This window comes from Glycine soja, chromosome 11, assembly GCF_004193775.1.
Source record: "Glycine soja cultivar W05 chromosome 11, ASM419377v2, whole genome shotgun sequence".
NCBI lineage: Eukaryota > Viridiplantae > Streptophyta > Magnoliopsida > Fabales > Fabaceae > Glycine > Glycine soja.
In genome coordinates, this window is record NC_041012.1 from 10,891,060 (window position 1) to 10,914,261 (window position 23,202).

The 23,202-nt window shown below is 33.4% G+C and overlaps 2 protein-coding genes across 4 annotated transcripts; one reads left to right on the forward strand and one right to left on the reverse strand.

Annotated features, from left to right (window-relative positions):
- On the reverse strand, window positions 1-3,824 carry LOC114374185 (protein UPSTREAM OF FLC-like). The gene is made up of 3 exons (XM_028331797.1): window positions 3,250-3,824; window positions 2,283-3,164; window positions 1-598 (listed from the first exon to the last, which is right to left on the reverse strand). The coding sequence occupies exons 1-3, from the start codon at window positions 3,546-3,548 to the stop codon at window positions 436-438; spliced, it is 1,344 nt and encodes a 447-aa protein (XP_028187598.1). The 5' UTR covers window positions 3,549-3,824; the 3' UTR covers window positions 1-435.
- A 13,061-nt stretch (window positions 3,825-16,885) lies between these two features.
- LOC114377149 (ribosome maturation protein SBDS-like) lies at window positions 16,886-20,360 on the forward strand. Of its 3 annotated transcripts, none has more exons than XM_028335554.1 (6): window positions 16,886-17,019; window positions 17,698-17,901; window positions 17,984-18,113; window positions 18,196-18,396; window positions 18,521-18,679; window positions 19,676-20,360. In XM_028335554.1, the coding sequence occupies exons 2-6, from the start codon at window positions 17,768-17,770 to the stop codon at window positions 20,117-20,119; spliced, it is 1,068 nt and encodes a 355-aa protein (XP_028191355.1). In that variant the 5' UTR covers window positions 16,886-17,019; window positions 17,698-17,767; the 3' UTR covers window positions 20,120-20,360. The 3 variants fall into 3 exon arrangements, with proteins under 3 accessions (XP_028191355.1, XP_028191357.1, XP_028191356.1); XM_028335556.1 differs by lacking the exon at window positions 16,886-17,019 and adding an exon at window positions 17,036-17,077; XM_028335555.1 differs by lacking the exon at window positions 16,886-17,019 and adding an exon at window positions 17,056-17,248.
- The last annotated feature ends 2,842 nt before the right edge of the window (window positions 20,361-23,202 follow it).

Sequence of the window (23,202 nt, forward strand, 5' to 3'; positions counted from 1 at the left end):
TTAGATCTTTAACATTAATGAAGTATACTCAAAAGTTAAATAAATAAAAAAGCAATTACCACCGCCACAGAAGAGCCATATCAAAATGGAAACAGATACCACCCTTACATGTACAGACTTTAGGCCAAAACCTACATATCAAAATGCACAAGGGCTAGTAGTATTTTCTTTCCATAGCTAACCCTACCTCGACGTGTATGCCCACCATGCCGTGACTTGCAAATTGCAAAGCTCTAGATCACTATACTGTCCCTACTTGATTAGTACAGATCCTATCTGCTTCCATATATTTATACATTCTTCCACACTTCTCGTTCTAACCTCACATCCCTAAGCTTTTTGTCCTCTTCTCCTCCACTATCAGGCATCAGCTACAAGCCTCCATTAACAAGGTTTCCTTTCGCTTTATATTCATCCAAATTTCAAAGTATCAATTTATTGTTGTGGGTCAAATCTTTTGCTCCCATGTCTGCTACTGCTAACAATATGCATGGAAGCACCTTCTTCTTTTTTGGTTGGTAGTGTCTTCGACTTCCGTGGTATGCACTTTGCCCGCACTACATCTTCTTCATGCTCCACTATTTGCAACCGGGAACCACTGCACGGAGTAAGAGACAATAGACAAACCCAAACTTTAGACAAAACCACCTAATTGATGAAGTCGCTGTCATAATCATAAAGGCAATATCATGTCATCTAATGACATTTTGTCCGATAAATAAATACATTGTTATGCAATTAATAACAATTATTATTATGTTATTTAATAACACTCCTACTAGTAATTTCCAGTACATGATTGATTAAATGATATTATAAACAGTAGCCTGAAATCAAAACAGAGCATATAATATCTGATGTACTCATTGCCCCAAGCGCCCAACAGAAATTCCTCTCTTTTTTTACCCCGATGCACCCCAGTTGCCGCTGATTTCGTACTACTAGTATAATTATAGGTGGCAAACTGGTAAGTTAATTTATGAAAAACGAATGATCAACTCTTCGGATGCTTTAGATTAGACCCCACATACAGAAGCTGATAAATACTAAATGGGGCCAAAAAAAATGACGGGTATGAATACATGCATCATTTGACTAAAATTTAAGAAATATAATTAATTCACCATACATACTGGGCACAACAAGATGGAACAGGACAGACACGCCACTGTCAAGTATCAGCATCTTATGTGACGGTGCAAAACCAATTGTAACTAGCTGCTAGCTATCCATTTATGTAAATTGTTTAATTTTCACACCCAATTAGTGAGCAGATCATAAACAAAACAAAAATCAAATGACACTTGGAGTTGGAGCAATATCTTACAAAAGTTTAAGCATGAATACTTAGGCTTTCATTTTCATGCACCTAGAAATAAGTAGAAGGAGACTACATGATGAACTAGCAGAATGGACAACATCCGGAGACAGAGGAAATGGGAACCCTATCCTGTTGTGACAATAATACACAAGATATACAAAAGTTTGAAACCCCAAAATATGTAGTTTATTTCGGAATTTTTGAAATAACTTCTAAAATGTTCTCTATTAGGTCCATCTCTGAATACCTACATAATACAACTAAAAAAGACTAATGAGTAATGACATAAACAACACTTTATACGGAAATTGTAGCAGTATAATGGAAAATGTTAAATGTAAACCCCAATTTTTTAGGGTATGAGTGGAAGAACAAGAGAAATGGAGAAAAAAAACTGATAAATATAAATAAATGATGTGATAAAAAGAAAAATAATAGTAGTAAAAATGAAATGGAAAAGAAGTCAGGTACATGAATATAATAACGCTATTATAATAATCTGACCTACAAAACTTGTATAGCAAAATACTTTTTTATAGTAGTATGTCTTAAACTCGAATAATAAAATCTGACCTACTTGTTCAAATCGAATAACATTTTTTTTTATATGTCTTCAATCTCAAGATGCTTTCTACGTCCTAGAAGCATTCACACATGCTTAACCACAATTTTTATTTAACCTATGGACCAGAAACAGTATGAATGTCAATGAGCACATTTTCCAACGTTGCTAATTACTAGGTACATGCAGGGGCATGGAATTTACAAAAGTCACCTCAAAACCACGGTTATAAAAAATAAATCTATGAATAAGATGTAGAAATTGTCAAATAGTAGAAAATAAAACTTGTTATTAGATCAAATAATTAATTTTAACACAATTCTTCTAATATTAGTTATTAAATATTCATTAACCACGATTATCCATTGCCAATAATCTGAAAGAACATGCGTAACATACCTATCTGCATTGTAAGAAGAGGACCTCTTCAAAGCAGGGGTTTCCACTTTCTTGGTCTCGATCAAGCTCCCACTAAAATATTCTTTATCTTCCAACCTCACCCTGCTCAAATCTGGAATTTCCATCGATGTCCCCGTTTCCTTTCCCGAATGATTCCCTGCTCCGCGGGGCATCCTGGACTTGTAATGCCCAACCAATGAGAACCCTCGATCCTTCACTGCGTTGGCTCCACACTCCTTAAACGACACCGCACCGCACGATAATAATTGCAACAAAACAGACGAAGCTCTCATCCTCCCACTAGGACAGCTCTCCACCGTCAGATTGTCCTTCTGGGATTCCGAAGACCGCAGTCCGAGCCGTCCATCCGCGTTCATCAGCGTCTCCAGCGTCTCGGGGCTCGAATCCGACGGTGGAGGAGAGATCTCGTCCCTACTCAGCTCCGTAGTGTGGTTATTACTATCATTATCATCACAAGTCACGTGCGGGACCCTCTCTCCCTCCATTCCCGCTTCAATTCTTCTATCATTCTTCTCTTGAATCTCCACCACTTCTTCCTCCCTCGCCGCCCTCCTCCGCCTCAGCTTCTCCTCCGTCTGAGTCGCCGCGTCGGCGCCGATTCTCTCAGCCGAGCCACCGAAAGATTCGGACTTATAAACTCGGTACTCATTCATATCAATAGAGCTCCACGACTGGTTTCGCCGTCTCGTGATCGCCACCGGCGAATTGGACTCTTCCTCCGATTTGTTAACCCTAGCGGCGACGGCGGCTACACCGTGCTCAACAATCTCCGATCCTTTGAGAATGTAGTCTTGTCCTTGCGTCGGGTGGATGAAGTCGTTCTCCGACAAATCATGCCAAACGAAGCCGTTTTTGTAGCCCCTGTATGCCACCATCAAATAAATAAAATAAGAATAAGAAAAACGAATTTGAAGTAGTGGAAAAGAGAGAGAGTAGAAAACAGTACCGTTTGGCGGACCAAGAGTACAAGGTGGCCATGGCTTTGCCCCGGAGGGCGTTCAAGCGGTTGATAACGTCTTTGAGGTAGAGACCGTGAGGCGAAGAGAGAGGAACTTCCATGAAGTGAGGGTGCTCGAGTTGGCCGTTTCGGGAGAGGTAGTAAACGACGGAGACTTTTTTTGCCGTTTTGGTCTTTGGCTCGGCCCAAACCTTGGTTCTCTCAGGACTTGTTTCTCTGTCTGTCCATTTCTTCGGGACTTGAAGCTCCGTCGTTATTCTTCCCCTGGAACTCGAACTCACCGACATTTCTTCGCTTCTCTGCAGAACCTGGATGATGGATGGTGAGTAGTTTGCACAGAGAGTAATGAGAATGAAAGGGATGTGCGAAAGAGCGCGCCGAGAAAAATAAAGAGTTTTTGGTTGAGATGGATTTTGAAGAGCGAGGGAATTGTGTTGGTGTGTGTTTTTAAGAGGGGGGTGTTTGGCGTGTGATGTGGGAGGGAGAGAGAGAATTCAAAATGTGATGCGAAAGACAACAGCTACCAAACAAGGAATAGCTGTTTGGGATTCAGTACCGCCAGACCTGTGACTGTGACAGTAGAATTCTCTTTAATTTAATGCATTAGCTAAACTAGAGCTCGAACGCGCAGAAAAAAGCAGAGCGCCGTCGTAACGGCTTTGTTTCTTCATTTCTTTTACTGTCATCAAACTCCAAATTATGGTATTTTTCGATAGAATTGAAAGAAGAAAAATAAAATAACATAAAAATCTTAAATCAAAATAGAGTATAAAAATAATGAGTTTTATCTCATTGTACTGTTTTTTTTCTTTACTAACGAACCCAGCCTAATTGCATTTCAAGTTTCAACATTATGAAAGTAACTCACTTCTTCTGATTTTCCTCTCGCTAGTAAGTACAAGTATAAAAAAATTGCTCAGACAATTTCAAAAAATTACAATGTAGACTTTTGTTCCATCTTGTTTGTTGTCTTACCAAAGTCTGACCAAGTAAATTTACGGAATATCTATTTGACAGCTAGTGAAAAGAAGCCAAAAGATACGAAAATTTGGACGATTCCATTTTTATCTGGAAAATTCAAAATAACCACTTCAACTGTGTTTGCATTTAATGCTTCAGTTGAATAATAGTAGTACAAATATTGTTGCACACTTTTTCTCGCGTACAGGTTTTATTATTAAATTAAATTATATAATTGGTTTCAATTTTTTTTGTGGTCCCGCGACTTTATGAAAGAACTCGCAAAAGTCTACGTTTATTTTGCTTTGCAACTTCCTTTTTCTATGAATTTTCAACTACTTTACATTTGAAAAATTCAAATGTTTTTCAGTTAGGTTGACCGCTCAGACTTGGACACGATGTTACACCTAACTTTGACTAGATAGAGTTATGATGTCGCGGTTCTCTCACGGCATCATTCAAGTTTTATTAAACCTACTAGATGCCTAGCTATTGAATTTAGGGGCCTAACATTTTTATTTTATTTTTCTTGAATTCTATGTCATTAAAAGAGTGGGTCCCAGTCCAGATGGCGATTATTTATGGGATGGATGCGATCGTTGACCATGCCCAAATGTTCCCAATGCCTCCTAAAAAGAAGATATCCATCTCTACATTATACAATACAACCACCACCTAGAACTAGAAGCATATATATTACTATATTACAATACTATATATATTTTTGGACAATTCATTATTCTGATCCAAATAATGGTCTTTGTGGTTGGAGCTGTAATTAACGTGAATGACATGGCTTGGCTAGCTCACTCGTTTATGAGAAATGGCTTCCACGAGGATTGATATTTGTGGGAAGATAAAATCAAGAGAGTGAACGGCGTCAAAGTATGATGACCCTACTGAAGCATATATATGCATGATGGATCAGAGAGTACAAAACTACAAATGAGCAATATTGTGTCGTTCATTTCCGACGACGACGCAACTATGAAATTGATGATAAATAAAATAGAATGATTTCGGAAACGGGCGTGGTGTGTGTGTGTGTAAATGGTAAATGGTCGGTTGGTCCAATTTATCGGCACAACAGTCCAAGGGATGGATCGAAATTGGCTTGAACAAAGTCATTGAAGAGCACATGCATTTGCTAATACCCACCAAGCCCACAAGGCAATGGCCCCAGTCTCAGATATACCGGGTTTGAAATCCTCCCACCTCTCAACAAGGCTTATGTTCCCACCTGTTGACTCAACTTAATCAATAACATGCCAATGTTTATGTATTTACTCAATCATATTTTTACAATGTCACAAGTTACAATGTGTGTCATACATTACTAACATTATCGTGTGGTTATATTTGAACATCCCAAATTTACATACACTTTATTAATATTGTCTATTATTTTTCTTTTGTCACATTATATCGTCAATATTATCAATCATTTATTTATTATATCGACGCCCCACAAGATGTTTGGGAATAATTTTCATTTATTAATATATACTAGCTAGTAACTACATCTTAGAATAAGAAACTTAAATGACAAGTATATGTATTAATTAATCATGATAATTACATTAATAGTTTTAGTTTAGATGCCATTTCTGACATTATATTGTACTTGATGAATTATGGTTGGTTTATATATGTTACAAATTCAACCAAGTTAATTTGTTGATGTGTGTCACAACTGATGCGTGTGGTGGATCAGTAATGCAGTTTCAAGGGATGCAAGGTGGAGCGGAATTGCTTGTAGTTTGTTATTTAATTACTTTTTTTATAATTTATAGAGGAAAAAAAGAAGCAGGGAATGCGAAGGCAGATATTGTAAAAAGTTGGTCAGAATGCGGTCACAATTTTGATATTAGCATGGCTACGCGGATGCAGATACTATAAATATTCTCCCACATCTCTCAACAAGGCTTATGTTCCCACCTGTTGACTCAATTAAATCAACAACCATGCCAATATTTATTTATATATAATGATACTTTTACAATGTCACAGATTACATGTGTTCCATAATTACTGCTAGCATTAATGTAAATATGTCAATAATCTTGCAAGTGCATAATTAGCTTCCGCAATCACAGCTTAATCATAGCCTAGTATTGATCTTGTAATGGTGTATATATTTCTGATTAATCAATTAAATCAGCATGGAATCATCTTCCTTCATGGGATCACAGACCTAGGTGCTTTTCCTCTCCTTCAAGCTTCGGCCGTGCCTACTGTTGCTTCGCCACACACCACCCCTTTATTTATACTTATTGTTAATCATCAAGATTCAAGATAGAAGTGAAAGGTGGACCATACCTTTGCAAATATCTGATTTCAGGGGCACTAAGAAATTAATAGAAGACAGTGTTTGTACCCTCTTTTAGAAATAAAAAATAAACAATTAACTAGTACTAGATATGATTCAAACTTCAAAGTCATAGTCACATCCAATATAACCTAAGGTGAATAAAACAAGATGATAGTATCAATAAATAGATAAGGTAGAAATTATTAAGTAATTAGTACTCAATGAAGGACTATAGAGTAACTAACTAAACAATGGATAAAAAATGGTATCTCCTAGTATTCTACATGGGTGGGTGTCTCTTGTCAAAGTCCAGAGGCATTTTGATGTCATCATGAAGTTGTTCCATTTCCTTTAGTGTCAAACCCTACAACTATATATGTCAAATTATTATTTAAATTATCCAACAATATTGACATTTAAAACTGGAAATCTTTGGTTCAATAAGTTTTCAAGGGCTATATGACATTATAATTTATATCAATTAAAGTAAAGGGAGATATGAATTGTTGTAAATCTGAATATTAACCTTGAACACCATGTATGGTTCACTTATTTTCTATATCCAAATCATCAGATCCATTAACGAGCTTGGTTAGGATATCAATCGGCTTGGCACACCCATCACACCATCTAATCTCAAATCCAACCTTGCTTTGATCAAAATGAAATTTCATATGAAATTGTCTTAATTATCAAATTGCAAATACTATAATAAAAATAAATAACAATAAATAAAAGGAACTCAAGAAATCATACCTCCTCTTCTCTTTTTTCCAGTCGTGGAACTCAACTCGAGCTTGTTCTCTAGCTAACAATGCTTGTGAGAGAGAATAAACATAAGATTACATAGGAATAGGAATAGGAATAATTGGCATATCATATTAGCATAAGCCACCACCCAAAAATATGAGTGTTGACTGGTAAGATAGAATTTTCCCTCCAATAGATTAAAATGATAACTGATAACTCATAACAAATGAGAATGGACTTACCATTTCTTCTTCATGGTGTGCTTTCTCAAGTGCCCTTTATTTTATTTTATTTTTTTTTCCTTTCAATTTCTTCCTACATTATAATTTTTAACAAGAACTTAGTGAATAAATGACAGACGAAGATGTTTAGTTGTTTGACAATGCCATAATAATAACTCAATAAGCCTGGTAGGGAAGAAGCAAGTAACTATAGGAAATGTATATTCAATATAGCCAACGAAATAGTAAATAACTTTTTTCTTTTTGCCAAAAAAATTCATACCATCTTTTCTTTCTATCTCTTTTTTTAGCTTTAACTGAAAATGCATCAATAGGCACCCCTTGAACAACATCACGCTCAATCTTCTTCCGCCAAATAAACCTACAACACATAGTAGTGGAGGTAAGAGATGAAGCAATCCATATGCTTTCGCAGTTAAGAGGCTTGGGACACTATTTGGGTGTCAAGAGTACATTGTTAGTGTTTTTTATAACATGTTGAGCGCTTACATTAATGTGAAGAATGAAGACATATGAATATATTTCTTACCAGTTTTAGGAGGAAGAACAATCCAATTCCCTCTAGTGCCATGCTTCTAGATGTACCCCTTCAACTTTGAGTCTTTTTCTTTTGACCATGGTCCAGTAGTAGATTCAATGTCGAATTTCTAATATTAAGTGATCAATAATATTGATTCAACATTCCATACATTAGTACTAATAAAACAATTTCAAGAATACATATCATACAAACATAAAAATAGACTTTCATCTAACGTGAAACTTTAACTAACAAGTTTTTCCAACAATTCAGCAGATATATTACAAAAATACAACTCAACAATCAAAATTTATTCCTACACAAAAAAAAAAAAACTTGGTATGTTGATTTCAAAAGCAAAATAAGAAAAAAATGATAGAACACCAGTTGATAACTTGAAGAATAGTATTATTAAATCATACAAAATACAGAAGAATTTGCTGTCCCAGAGTAAAAAAGACTCTTGGATGTGTTCACTGTCCAAATTACCAGATAACACATCTATCCCCTATTCCCTAATTACACGCATAATTAATAAAATGAAATCGATCCAAACTATCAACCCTAAACTATCAACATAATAGTGTTACTATTCATTTCAACATATTCTAATAATACATAACCCCTAAACTATTGTTCGTTTGTTTCCATAAAAATACATTACCCTGAAATTTAATTTTAACTGACAAGGTTTTCCAAAGATTAACTCCCTTGTTTTGTATACACCCTTCACCCCCTAATTCAAAAAATCATGTTTCAATCAAAGATCCAATAAAAAAATCCACAATCACTATGCAATTGAGGCATGCAACGATATTAATTTTGAGGTGTTGCCATTCAGGTTATGGCGGTGCTGCACGTTTTGGTGCACGAGAGTGACAGTCGGGTGTTGCGAGAGTGACGACGGGGTGTGCTGTCATGAGGGGTGTGGCTTAAGGGTTCTAGGGTTTGGAGAATGAAAACTCTAACAAAGGGGAACAAAGAGAAATGTGTATTGTTTCTGGGTTTTGGAACGGATATAAGTTTCTAGAATTCTAATTTTAATTTACTAAAAACAACATTTTAATTTAGTTATAAATTGAAGTAATTTAAAAAGATAATCTTTTAGTCGGGTTTCACTTTTAAATGATTTAAAAGTTAGTTTTTAGATTGGTTCTCTTATAACAGAACATAAAACATTGCTTTTAATTATGAAACTACCACCACGTTTTTTTAAAGGGTTGTTGATTAACTGATCTAAAAAGTTGTTGTAAAATGTGATTTCTGCCTTAGTGGATGCATACAATTGAATTCCAGAAAAGATGACTACCTCATGCACATATTTTATTGTGGCTGGACATGAGACATAAGATTGATGTTGTTCATAGAATTGATTTAGTTATATATGCGGATCCATAAATTTTCTAAACTTTTTGAAGTTGTGTCTGCATATATGATTCATGGTCCATGTGGCATTACAAGAAATCACTCTCCATATATGAAAAATGTATATGTTCAAAATACTTTCTGAAAAAGTATACCAAAATTACTTTTTATTGATGATGATGATTTTGCTATATACCGAAGAAGAGATACTGGTGTACATATTATACAGAAAGAGGTTGAGCTCGATAATAGATTTGTTATTCCATATAATTTCATGTTGTTGATGAAGTATCGAACTCATATAATTAATATTGAGTATTACAACAAAAGTATCTCAATCAATTATTCATTCAAGTACATATAGTACATATGAACAGATAGATTTACAATGTCTTTATCAAACAATGAAAATGTAAGTGGTCTGGATAAATCGATTGATGAAATCAAGATGTGTTATGATTGTCAATATCTTCTACATTGTTAAATTATATAACATTTGATATTCATATGTTTCACTTATTTGCTTCAGTCATCTAATTATATTTGCATTCTTTGTGTTGTTATAGGTATTTGTGACCATGTGGATCAGTATAGCATATATTTGCTTTTGATATTTATACAAGGTGACCTTCATTTTAAAGACTAAGTTTTCATTTACCTGGACAACAAGTTATTGTTTTTAGAAATATCGAGCCAATGGATAATGTTTCTTTACAGAAACAATGATAAACAAACTATTTTTGTGTGTGTGGATGGAGGCCAACGTTAAATATTTTGAAGTATGCAAAACTAACATTTGCACAGTTTTTAGAATCTTTGGTATATGTTACCGATTTACTTGAATGACATCTCAAGAAAATTGGATTTTCTTTAGGGAGATTAAGTTATTCCCCTTGGATCTGGTGAGTTATATTATTTAAGATTATTACTCAATGTGCAAGTGGGTTGTTGCACTTCATTTGTTGACTTGAGAACTATTGATGGAATAGTATATGTAACATATCGTGATGCTTACCATGTTTTGAGACTTTTAGCTTATGATAGAGAATTTGTTGATGATATAAAGGAAGTTTCAAAATTTGCATCAGGTTATTTAAAAAAACAATTTGTTAGTTTGCTTATATCAAATTGCATGTCAAGGGCATCAGATGTATGGGAAAGTTTTTTGGAACTGTTAGTTGATGGAATTTTATATTAAAAAAAAGAACTCAAATATCCTAGAGATAAAACATTTTATTTTATTCATAATTTATTTTTCCTATTATCAAGACAAAGATTGTTTAACAATATGTATATCTTTTTTTGCAGAGCTCACCATTGAGATTGATGCACTAAAGAACCTTTGTCTACTAGAGATTGAGAGTTATTAATATTGAATGAAAAGTATCTTACATTTTTTGAAACAATTCCATTTCCTATTGGTGATTATATGAATGAATTTGGTAATATATTATTGCTCAATGAGCTTAATTTTGATACCAATAAAATGAAAGTCTCATACGAGGAACACATCATCAAGCTCAATCAAGACTAGAAAATTGCATATGATGGAATAATTTTTGCATATTATTTAGAACTTGGTGAATTTTTTGTTTTATCTATGAATATGAAAGTACTGGTAAAACTTTTTTTTTTAAAAAAAAACATCGTCTTATAAATTACGTTCTAAAAAGAAAGTAGTGTTGAATGTAGCTTTAAGAGGAATAGCTTCTATTCTCCTTCCTAATGGTAAAACTACTCATTCCCAATTTTTCATTCCTTTGTGTTAAATGATGATTCATGCTGTATTACTAAACAAGGCTGAGTTGTTGCAACTTTGTTCTTTAATTATATGAGATGAATCACCAATGGTGAAGAAGTGGACATTTAAAGCACTTGATAGAGCATTAAAGGATATAATGCATTTCAAAGTCACAAATAGCTTGGATAAACCCTTTGGTGGAAAAATTGTTGTTCTTAGTGGTAATTTTAGATAAATTTTGGTTGTTGTGCCTACTGCAAACAGAGTTGAAATTGTTATGGCAACTATTAACTTTTCTAGGTTGTGGAAGTATTGAAAGGTCATGAGATTAACCCAAAACATGCAATTACAAAGTGAACCTAATCAAGAGAAAGAAAATGTTTTGATAATTTGATGTTAATTGTGGGTGATGGAATGGTTGGTAAGTATAATGATGGTAAATGTGATGTTCAAATTCCTAATTCATTCTTGGTTAATGGCTTTGATAATTCCATTCATGATATAGTTCATTCTACATACCTGTTGGAAAACTTTGGTAATGTTGAATATTTCAAGGATAGAGCAATTTTAGTTCCAACTTTGGATGAGGTAAATTTAGTTAATGAATATGTCATGACACTATTGCCTTTTCTCTGGTAATTCCATTCATGATATAGTTCATTCTACATACCTGTTGGAAAATTTTGTTAATGTCAAATATTTTAAGGATAAAGCAATTTTAGTTCCAACTTTGAATGAGGTAAATTTTGTTAATGAATATGTCATGAAAGTATTTCCATATTCCTATTCTCAGGTTCTTCATACTCGTGAGTCATATTGCCTTCCATGTTGCACTATAGTCACCGCACCTCATCACTTTTATCATCTTCATTGTCATTGCTTAATTTTCAAATCTCTACAACTGTTTCATCATCTCTATAACCTTTCCTTATTGCCTCCACTACCATCTCAATGTGTCATTAGTTTATTTCCGACATAACCTTTGAACAACTTTGTAATTTATTGTTGTAACCACAATTTTAGTACCTCGACAACCCTTTGTTGGATCATCATCACTTGGGATAAGTTCATCTTTAATGTGAAAACTACTACAATCGAGATTATCTCCTTTGCAACCCGATACCCTCTGTTAATTCCAGTTCCAATTTAATTAAGTTACATGTATACACCATTATTGTTTGTCTATTTATGGTTTGAAGTGACTCAACTGATTGTGCAATTGATGACATTTGATTTCAAAAAATAACATTTTGATGCAAAGGTGTTGTGACAACTCTAGGCACCAACAATAACTTCAGCCATGACACCTATTGCTTTTGTGATTGTTAAAGATGTTGGTTTGGGTTATTAACTATTGTTGGCCTCAAGTTCCTTATTATGAAATTTCTATTGGAAATAATGCATACCTCCCAAGTAGCAAGAATAGACTTGGTTATTATCTTGATTCAAGATTGAACCTTGTGGAACAAATTCAAGTAAAGCAACAAGCACTCAGGGAGAGCAAGGTATTACAAAAAGACATAAATGGTATATGTCCAAGTCAAATGATGAAACATTGTTCCTGTTGACTATTCTAACACAATTTATTTTGGACTGCGAATTCTTTCCAATTGCTAAGTTTGCAACACTAACTATCACTTTGGAAATCCTCGAGAAGGGTTTAATCGTTAAAGAGAATAAGCATAGTGAGTTTTAGGTAATAGAAGGAAAATGATACGTATTAGCGAGTAATAGAAATGAATGATCAGAACTACTATTCATTGTCGTTGAAGGATAAGAGAGGAAAGGAAACACATGAATGAAATTGTGGATCTTGTTTTGGAATTAAAACATTTGAGAAAAGAAAGGCACTTGCCACATCATTCATGCCTTTTCATACGAAAATTCTTTCATAATATTAAGTATTTTTCTTACAACAACCCACACATCATGTTTGGTCAACTAAGCTAAACCTCATTCATATTAAAATTTCAAACATAATATTTAATAGTATTTTTCAAATTGGAATTATAATTGCAAGTTTTATTCTATGGATATACAAGATAGCTAAAATTAACTATTATAATTTCCTACCCCACACTATTATAAAAATTTTCTTACATCAATATTTCTCTTTTTCCTTAAAATATATTTCCGAACTTTTTGTTCAATTGTTGTAAAAAAATGCTATTTTCTTTGCTAAATTGTAATTAAAAATATTTTACTTATTTATTTAAATTCACTATTCATATTTCTTTTATAATTTTAATTTTTTTCATTTTTATTTTAATTGAAAGATTTTGTACACGATACCGAAAAGTTTCTTATAAAAATAAATATGAAATAATTTTTAAACTTTATGACATAATAAAGTTTCTTACCTTAATTATTTTTATTTTCTTGAGGACATAAGAGCATTTGTTACATTTTTTTAATACAAAATTACGTAAAGATACAATAGCAAATAAATTATAAATAAAAAACCTGAAGGCACATACCTTTACGTTAACCATCTTTCTCCTACTAGAGAAATTCAATGCCGCAATTGTCATGGCCTAAAATTGCATTTTTCTATCGAGGTATGGAGAACAAATTTATGATTCTACATCTCCTTTTTCTCTCCATAATTATTGTTTTATTTCGAGTTTTTTTAATGATTTAATGGTAATGGATATCTAGTAACCTCCACAACCATGTGCTGTCAACCACCCTCCATCGCACTGTTAAACACCCCGACTGTCGTCATCATCTCACCACTGCAGCGCTTCGCACCAGGCCGTTGAAGCAAGTTTTATTCTCTGACCTCTAAAGACTGATATTTTTTTTTGTGATTTATTCTAAAAAATCCTAAAAGTCTTCATGCATCTTCCATATGCTACCTTCATCTCGATCGAACATATACATTCTGTTCCGCAGTCACACCTCTTATGATCCTTAGGCACTCTTCGGTGATAATGTGTTCCTTCAGTGACAACCCTTAGGTTGATCAACCGTTCCAACCTTTCTGTTATTGTTTGGCATGTCTCCTACAACATTGAGAACAAGGAAAACAATTTACACTTAATGCATGACACATAAAATGAGTGATTGCTTAATTGAAAATATATTATACCAGTGCATGTTGAGGTTGCTTTACATCACTAGGTACATCTGAAAGTGCTTCATCCATAACTGTTGTGACCCCAGGCTGTGTCGGACTCATGAAGGGATAAGATATCATGTAGAACCACTTCATGTAGTCTGCTGCAAACTGTCCAGGCGCAACACATATTTGACCAACCGGTGCAAGGTATTCAGGAAACTAAATCCATTTATCATCAATATCTTTTATACATAGAGATGGAATAACATGGTGTGGAGGAATGGTCTACATATATCTAAACTGGTGCACAACTTTCTTTGGTTAGTGTATGACAATAGGTTCACCTCATCAGATATGTCCGAAAAATAAAGAGATCAACTTAAATTCTCTGAATGCACAATGGTCTAGGAATCCAGCACAAAGCATCAAACATCAATCTATCTATACACTTACGATATGTCGACACTGATAATGCCTTTCCAGACTTCCAATAGCAAGCATGTGGTATCCTCTCATGATAATCTTTAGCAGCAATAGAAGAAGCAACAAAAGGAAAATGCTCGTAGATTCAACACTACACATATTTTAAAAATAAAAAAAATTCAAAATAATACTCAATATAAACTACAAAAATATTAACATAAATTTCAATTACCTATAAAAGTGTGATATATCCCCAAGTTGCTTAGCGCTGCTCTTTGATGCATCATTCGAATTCTCATACATACGAACCAGTGCAACAGTTTCCTATGCGTAGCTTTCAGTCTGGCTGAGGTCACAAAATGCATCCAAGAATATCACATGCACGTGAAGAGCCTCAAAGCTATGGAAGACAACTTCGTCCACATGAAGAGCCTTAAAGCTATGGAAGAAGCTTGTAATGAGCAGATGTAGCAAAGATGCCACATCATCTAGGATGATAGTGACCTCTCCTATCGGAAGATGGAAACTACTAGTTTCCTTATGTCACCTCTCTGCAAAAGTAGATATAAGTTCCCGATCAGCAGTATTCAATGAACATGCGATCAGAGGACTTAATCATGTGGTAGCCACTAAGCCTTCAATCTTTGGAGCAGGCTTGCCAAATTTTTCCACCCTCCTTCCATGGGAGGAGAACTTTAACTCATGATGTTCTTGAAAATAAAAATTTAAATCATTTCAGCAATAATAAGAAATAGTTATGAAAATATTATTTATTTAAAAATATAAATACCTCTCCATTCCAAATTGTCACTACCACATGATGCACATAGTCCATCAAAACCTATGTGTCGTGAGGCCTGCCTGAAAAACCCTTGGCATCAGTAACTACATCATCAACAGTTGCCTTTTCAGGCTATTCATGGACTTCGTCAACTGCATGATCCAAATGCTCAACATCCTTAACAATAGGTGCAACTTCTCATTGCCTACATGCAGATGCTATGGGCCTTCGCCGTTGAGTGACTTCATCCGCATCTCAACTAACTTCTCTCCCTAAGGCTCTTCCTATAACCCTGTTTAAAGCGTGATCCAAACCTTTGGTTCTAACCATAACCTACACATTTAAACAGTTATAACAATTAATGTCATCGTTCAAGTAATACTTCAATCAGTTACTATTTAATAATTCATAAATATATATATATATATATATATATATATATATATATATATATATATATATTTTAAATAGCTTTTTTATGACTTTTATATATTCATAAATGAATATAAAACTTATTTTTTCAAATTTATACAATTGGCATCACTAATTCTAGTAAGCTTACATTAATGACCAAAATCTAAGTACATTTTGGGTTTTTTTATTTCTAATAAATAACCATTTCATTTTTTAACAAATTAGTATCTCAATACCTTTAAATATTTTCAAACAAATGAAGAAATTTGAATTTTATACTTCCAAACATTATTTATATAAATATTTAATACTATGAGTGTAATAATATATATAAGACTATATCAATAAAAAAATAAATTACTTAAATAGAAATATAAATAAATTACTTATATTTTAAAAATAAATAAATATTTATACATTCATTTATAAATAAATAAATTATAAAATTATTTATTAAAAACCAACTTCAAAAAACCAATATAATTAATTAAGTATAAACACATAAAAATATACAACAATATTTTTTTTATTAAAAAAATATTTTTACAACACAAATAATAATTTATTTTTAATTATATAAAAATTAAGTCAATTATTATTTAATTAAATATTAATATAAAAAATAAACAAATTATACGAATTGACAATCTATATAACTCATACGGATTGTTAATCTGTATGAGTTATACGCATTTGTAATTCTTATTCATGTAAATACAGAAAGAACACAAGGGAACCTAGAGCACTTATGGCGGCAAAAAATGACGTCAACGGAGGATGTTGACGATGGGGCACAACGTGGCAGCACGTCACAGGCAGAGGAGGCTCGGACGCTCGGAATTGCAGAAACGACACAGAGGAGGAGGAAGAAGATGAGTGAGCAGTGAGCATGAGGAAGGAAGAGAGAGAGGGAGTGCTTTTAAAATTTTAAGTGAATAACATTTTCGCCACTTCATTTGAAATGCTGGGTGCACCAACAATTTTGGTAGGTGCACAAAGTAAAACCCGAAACGCCTTGTGCAGCCCAAATGTGTCTGCTTGGGAGTAAAAAAAACATGTTTTTGACCTAACAAATGGGAATCTGGATCCATGACAGAGCAAAACCTGCAATGGCGGTGGAAGAACCCGTGGTACCCACAATAAGCTAAACAGGAAAAACTCAATTTTAACACTACTTGCTGTATCTTCAGGTTTGGAAACCCCATCTTTCGTGTTCTTCTTATGCTATCATTCTTTAGAACTGCATGTGTTCGTATCTCTTCTATAACCTTAATATTTATCATTTGATGAATTTATTTATTTCAAATTGAGATTCTAACATAGTAGGAGATGAACATGAATATAAGCAAGTAGGAGATGTATCATCAAAGTTAACTACAGTGACACATGCAATGAAATTATGGGCTTTTTGTTTCCCTAGTATGTATACCCACTAAAAAAATCCTACTTGTACATGAGACTTTATTTTCTTAAATTTTTCATATTATTGTTTCATTATTTTGCTGAATTATCCTTTTATTTTGTTATGTCAATACATGAAAAGTTAGAACACCAGTTAGTTGTGTGATTGCGATGACCTTAGTTTGGACAAATCTTACGAGAAAGGAAATAGACAATTCCTTTCTTGCTGGATGAAAACTGAGCAAAATTAGTGAAGGTCATGCTTTATGCTGCTGGTGCTTTAATTAGTTCCAATGACTGAAAGTACACCCATAAATATTGTAATTGTTTATTTGAGTTGCATTTAATATTTCAATACAAATATTAAAGCTGGATCCCCCCCTTTCTCCCTATTTGATTTTGTGTACATGTGATGTTTTTTTAATGGCTTGTCCATGGTGTGAACTATGGTTATCTTATTCATTCAGGTTCAACCCAACCAAGTGTGGTGTGAGGAAGAGGTGAAAAGTAACAAAGTGGTGAAAGAGAGAGGAAGAGATGTCTAGGACGCTAGTGCAGCCAATAGGACAGAAGAGGCTAACAAATGTGGCAGTGGTGCGTCTGAAGAAACATGGCATGCGCTTCGAAATCGCTTGCTACCCTAACACCGTCCTCTCTTGGCGTTCTGGCGTGTAAGCTCCTCTCTTCATTATAGTTATATATATACTGCACAATCTCCTAATTTCCAATTATCATTTAAAATTCTATCAACAGGGAAAAGGACCCGGATGAAGTGCTGCAGTCCCACACTGTTTATACCAATGTTTCCAAAGGGGTTCTTGCCAAGTCCAAGGATTTAATTTCAGCTTTTGGCACTGATGACCACTCCAAAATTTGCTTAGATGTGAGTAAGGAAGCCTCACTTCAAAAGTTTATAATAATAACAACAGTAATAACATTTTTTGTTTGTTTGTTTGAGGGGGTAGATTTTAAAGAAAGGGGAGCTTCAGGTAGCTGGGAAAGAGAGGGAATCATTGTTATCGAGTCAGTTCAGGGATATTGCGACCATTGTGATGCACAAGACTTACAATCCTGAGACTCAGCGTCCATACACTATCAGTATGATTGAACGCCTCATGCGGGAAATCCATTTTGCTGTTGATCCACACAGCACCTCCAAGAAGCAGGTCCCTTCCGATCACTCTAAATGATTTCATCTACAATCTTCTCATTTAATTAACTGTTACAATGATGTTATTATGATGACAATACAAGTTATGGAAGTTATATTTGTATATATATATAACACAGGCTCTGGAGTTAATTCAAGAGCTTCAGAAGCACTTCCCTATAAAACGGTGTCCGTTGAGAATACGTGCTACTGCTCCTGATGACCAGGTGCCTGAACTTTTAGGAAAGCTGAATGAATGGAATGCCACTGTTATTTCTAAAGAAGGATCTTCTGCTGTTGTAAGTACTTGATATTTCTCCTATAGTTGTAGACAAGTTTAGTTCCATGGTTCAATTCCATTTTCAATTCAGTGGTACTGGTTTTCTGGTTGCTCAGTCTTGCCATACCATGTCTAAAGTGAAACAAAGGATGACTATGGTTGGTAGTTTTAAAGAGGTCCTTAGTATGTCTTCTGTGGGTGTTTGGGTAAACCACTTAATTTAGCACTTCTCTAATAGAAATTTATTATATGATAGCTTTTTCATAAATTTGACTATAAAACCTAGTGAAATAATTTATAAGTTTTGCATAAAGCATGTTGAAATAAGCTAAAAAGAGCTTATAAGAAAGTCAAAAGCCACTTTAAAAGCTCAAATAGGCTTTCTAGAAGCTAACAAAAGAAGGTCAACTTTCAAGTAGTTGTGTTGATGATCTAACCATAGGATTTGGTCAGTAACTTTCTCTCTGACATTTTATGTGGTTATAGAAGCCACTTTAAAAGCTCAAATAAGCTTTCTAGAAGCTAACAAAAGAAGGTCAACTTTCAAGTAGTTGTGTTGATGATCTAACCATAGGATTTGGTCAGTAACTTTCTCTCTGACATTTTATGTAGTTATAGTTTTCAAGTGTGAGCCATGTTCATTAGTAAGATGAAACTACAAATAGCATGACTTGGTATTCAGTTGTTTCTGTTAGCTAATTATGATGGATATTTAGCATGTCTTTGTCATTTCTTGTTAGTTATAGACATATTCAATCTGCAAAACAAAGAAGAGTACTAACCAAAGAAAAATCAGCTCTAGTTTTGGACTGTTCCATGATTCTCCATTTTCAAATGCTAGGTATCCCTGTTTACAATTAACGTTTGAAAATATTATTTTTTCCAGAAACTGTGTGGGTTGGTCAATCTGAGTTTGGTCTTTCTGCATATAATATGTATATGTTTATAGTTAATCTTGAATCTGCTAATATGTTGAGGGATATCAGTATAATCTCTGATTGGATTTGGATTGCAGATTTTTGAATTGGAACCTGGTCTATATAAGGATTGTCATGACTTTGTTATGAATAAGATGCATGGAAGATTTGAAGTTCTTGCACACTCTCTTTATGTGGAGGGGGATACCCAAGTGGAGCAATACAATGATTATGAGGATATACCTGAAGCCTTGCCCAAAGAAACTTATGATTCTGTGCTTAAACTGAATGAGAAACTTCAAAAGCAAACAATTTCATCTACTAGTAGGCCTACCGAGGGACAACAAAAGCAAAACAAGTGCAGCACATGTAATGTTTCTTTTGATGACACTAAGCTGTACAGGGAACATCACAAGAGTGAATGGCACAAGCACAATATCAAGCGTAAGACAAGGCAACTCCCACCACTTACTGAGGAAGAGTGCATGGCTGACATGGAATTGGGTGATTCAAAATCTGATTTGAAGGATTATTCATTTTAAGATGATGATAAGTGTGTTGGTGTAATCACATTATTGTAGTCTTGTGTGTATACTTGGTCAATTTTGTCAGCATAATCTGGGTTATGGTATAAAGTATTCACATGGAAATCCTCAAGTATGGTGTAATACAAATTGCAAAGACTAATGCATTTCGATTTTCTTTGTCTGAGTATTTTAATGTACCAAGTGCACCTAAAGATGGTTATATGCAGGTTTGCTTCATCGAGTGGTTGCTGTTTAAGGAAATGAAGCAGATTGTCTACTGTACTGTTTCTTATCATGGTTGGCCGGTCTGATGCTCCTTGCTAATATTTGGCATGAGTGATGAATTGAATTTTTAGCGCACTAAGTATTCGCCTACAGGCTAATCTTAAAGTTTTTTAGGTTTGTCTAACAATAATGGCATCCGAGACTGGCAAAATTTTCAGGAATAGAAGCACCACAGACTTTTGCACTTTCGTTGTTTTAACTAGAACAGGGTTTTCAAACTGTAGATTAGTATGCAGCAAAATTGGGCTTAGCATGGAGTACCATTTGAAGCATCATGATTACAAATTTGCATGGCTTAATGGACATTATTGACATATCAATGCATAATCAACTATCTTCTTGAATAAGAGGGCCTCTTTGTAAGCAAAGTTTCAAAAAAAATTGTGCATCCTCTGAAAGATGAGAAGGAATTTCCGGCTAATCATTGCTGTTTGCAATTTTGAACATTGCAGCAACCTGTGAAAAGCATAACGTGAGATGAGGCTCAACAAAAAAATCGACATATGCATATGAAAATCATATTATCATACACATACCCCTTTATACTTGCTCCAAGGTGGCTTTGTTGTTGCCAGTTCAATAATTGTACACCCCAAGCACCATACATCAACAGCAAGGCCAACACAACTTGTATTCAGAATCACCTAAATGAAAATCGTCTTATATAGGAGATCATAATTGACACTGTAGAAGCAAATGATTGTTCAGAATCAGAATAAATTAATACCTCGGGTGCCGTCCAATGAGGAGTTCCTTGGAAAGAATGAACAATAGTACTTGATGTTACCTGAATTTTGGAGGTGTAATAGTTGGTTAATTAAGAGATACCAATAGGTGATTGAAATTGTGAGATTTCATGAAAATATATTTAATATGAAGCTTCAGGAAGAAGATACAAACATGTTTTGCCATGCCAAAATCAGCAACCTTGATTATACCATTAGGATCTTCTAGTATGTTTGAGCCCTTGATATCCCTGTAGGATTGCACACATTTGTCTCAGATACTTAGAACTAGAAATAATCATGTATATTAGAGCATGAAGAATCTGTCTGGTGTAACATTTCATAAGAGATTCCTTGAAAGGGCCATATTCCTGAAGCAATTTGTGAATTGATCCACCAGAGACATACTCTAAATATAGGGACAGCTTCCCTTTCCCCTGCACCAGTTAATTTGATGGTTTAGTTTATAAATGGTCTTTGAAATTAATGTATGTTATAGGATATTTCTATCTCTATATAGTACTCTTGTGCTTTGTAATTATGTTTTAAAGCAAGCTTTTGGGCTAGTTCATTCCCATATCTATGCATGTAAGCCATCTAAAATGTATTGCAAGTTCATTCCTATAGTCTCAGTTAATGTTCCCATTTGGTAATGAACACTAATGCAAGTTTGGCTTTTCGTTTCAAATTTTTAATTGGAGTATGTATGATTTATGTTGTCAGAAAAATAAAGGCTTGATTGCAAATATACCACCAAACTTTTATAATTTTGCAAATTTTATCATTTAAGTTTTATTTTCATGAATTTTATCATTCAATTTTTAATATTTCACAAATTTTAATATCTAAATTTTTTATTTTTATTTATATGCCATCATGTTGGTAACAAGAAGTTATTTTGTTTTATCTTTCTTTTTATATGTTAACGATGATAAAATATATAAAAATTTAAAATTTGGATGATAAAATTCACCATCGAAAAATAAAATGTCACTAAATTAAAAATAAATTAAGTTTTTGAAACATATAGAAATGAAATGAGTAAATAGGAATTTTAATTTTTAATTCCTAGACTTGTAAGACATTATATTAGTCCCTGAATTGAAAGAATCAGATTTTACAAACTACCCACATTACCCACTGCACTACACATGATCTTATGTTACTACCATCATCATTTAAAACTTTTTGCTTCTTTAATATTACTCTAGAGAAGAAAAAACTTAAAAGATTAAGAAATATTAACGATAACTTACAACTTATAATGCGTTAATCAAGTCGACCTCTTGTGAGCTTCATTTGATTTTCTTACATTTCTTTCCTTAAATCAAACTTGCAAAATTTAAGACAAACAATGTAAGAAAACTAATCTAACTCACAGAAGCCATTTTTTTTTAATGAGCATAGAAGCCAAAATTAATCGCATCATAATGTGTATTGCTAAAAGGAGAAATATGTTATTAATCGACATAGTTGCCAAAAGTTCTTATGTTTCTAAGTAAATAGCGAATTTAGTCTCTAAATTTGTATTGCTATCATTTTAATCTATGAAATTAATAAAATTCAAAGAAGTCTTTTGAATATTTTTGGATTTTATTTTAGTCCCTCAAATTAACTCATTTTTCTCATTTTAGTCTATAAATTTATGTTATTATTACCATTTAAGTCAAGGGTGGACTCACATTGGAAGTAGGGGACCTCTCCCCCCTGCTTTTTGTTTTTTTTTACAATTTAGAAAATTAATAGATTAGTATTATTTATTTATGTATTCTAAATAAATTTGATTTTTTTATTAAGTAAATAAATCTGGTTTGAAACTGAATATTATATTTTTTAAGAAATTTAAATTATTACGTAATTAGTTTTTATCTCTTAACATTATTTTTTAAATTATAAAATCAATATAGTAATTTTTTAAAGAAATCTTATCTCTATTTTTTTTATCAAATTCAGTTATTATATAATCAGTTTTTATTTCCTAACTTTTTTAAATTATAAAATTAATGGTAATTTAATCACTCCACTTAGGCAGGTCTCCGCTATTGAAATTTTTTTTTTCCTTTTTTGTAAATATAATGGAATTAAGAT

Coding starts and splice junctions, on each gene's coding strand:
- LOC114374185 (XM_028331797.1), bottom strand. CDS start 3,548: ATGTCGGTGAGTTCGAGTTCCAGGGGAAGAATAACGACGGAGCTTCAA. Junction 3,165..3,249: donor TACTCTTGGTCCGCCAAACG/GTACTGTTTTCT, acceptor GGTGGCATACAG/GGGCTACAAAAACGGCTTCG. Junction 599..2,282: donor TCTTCTTACAATGCAGATAG/GTATGTTACGCA, acceptor TACTCCGTGCAG/TGGTTCCCGGTTGCAAATAG.
- LOC114377149 (XM_028335554.1), top strand. CDS start 17,768: ATGTCTAGGACGCTAGTGCAGCCAATAGGACAGAAGAGGCTAACAAAT. Junction 17,902..17,983: donor CTCTCTTGGCGTTCTGGCGT/GTAAGCTCCTCT, acceptor TTCTATCAACAG/GGAAAAGGACCCGGATGAAG. Junction 18,114..18,195: donor ACTCCAAAATTTGCTTAGAT/GTGAGTAAGGAA, acceptor TTGAGGGGGTAG/ATTTTAAAGAAAGGGGAGCT.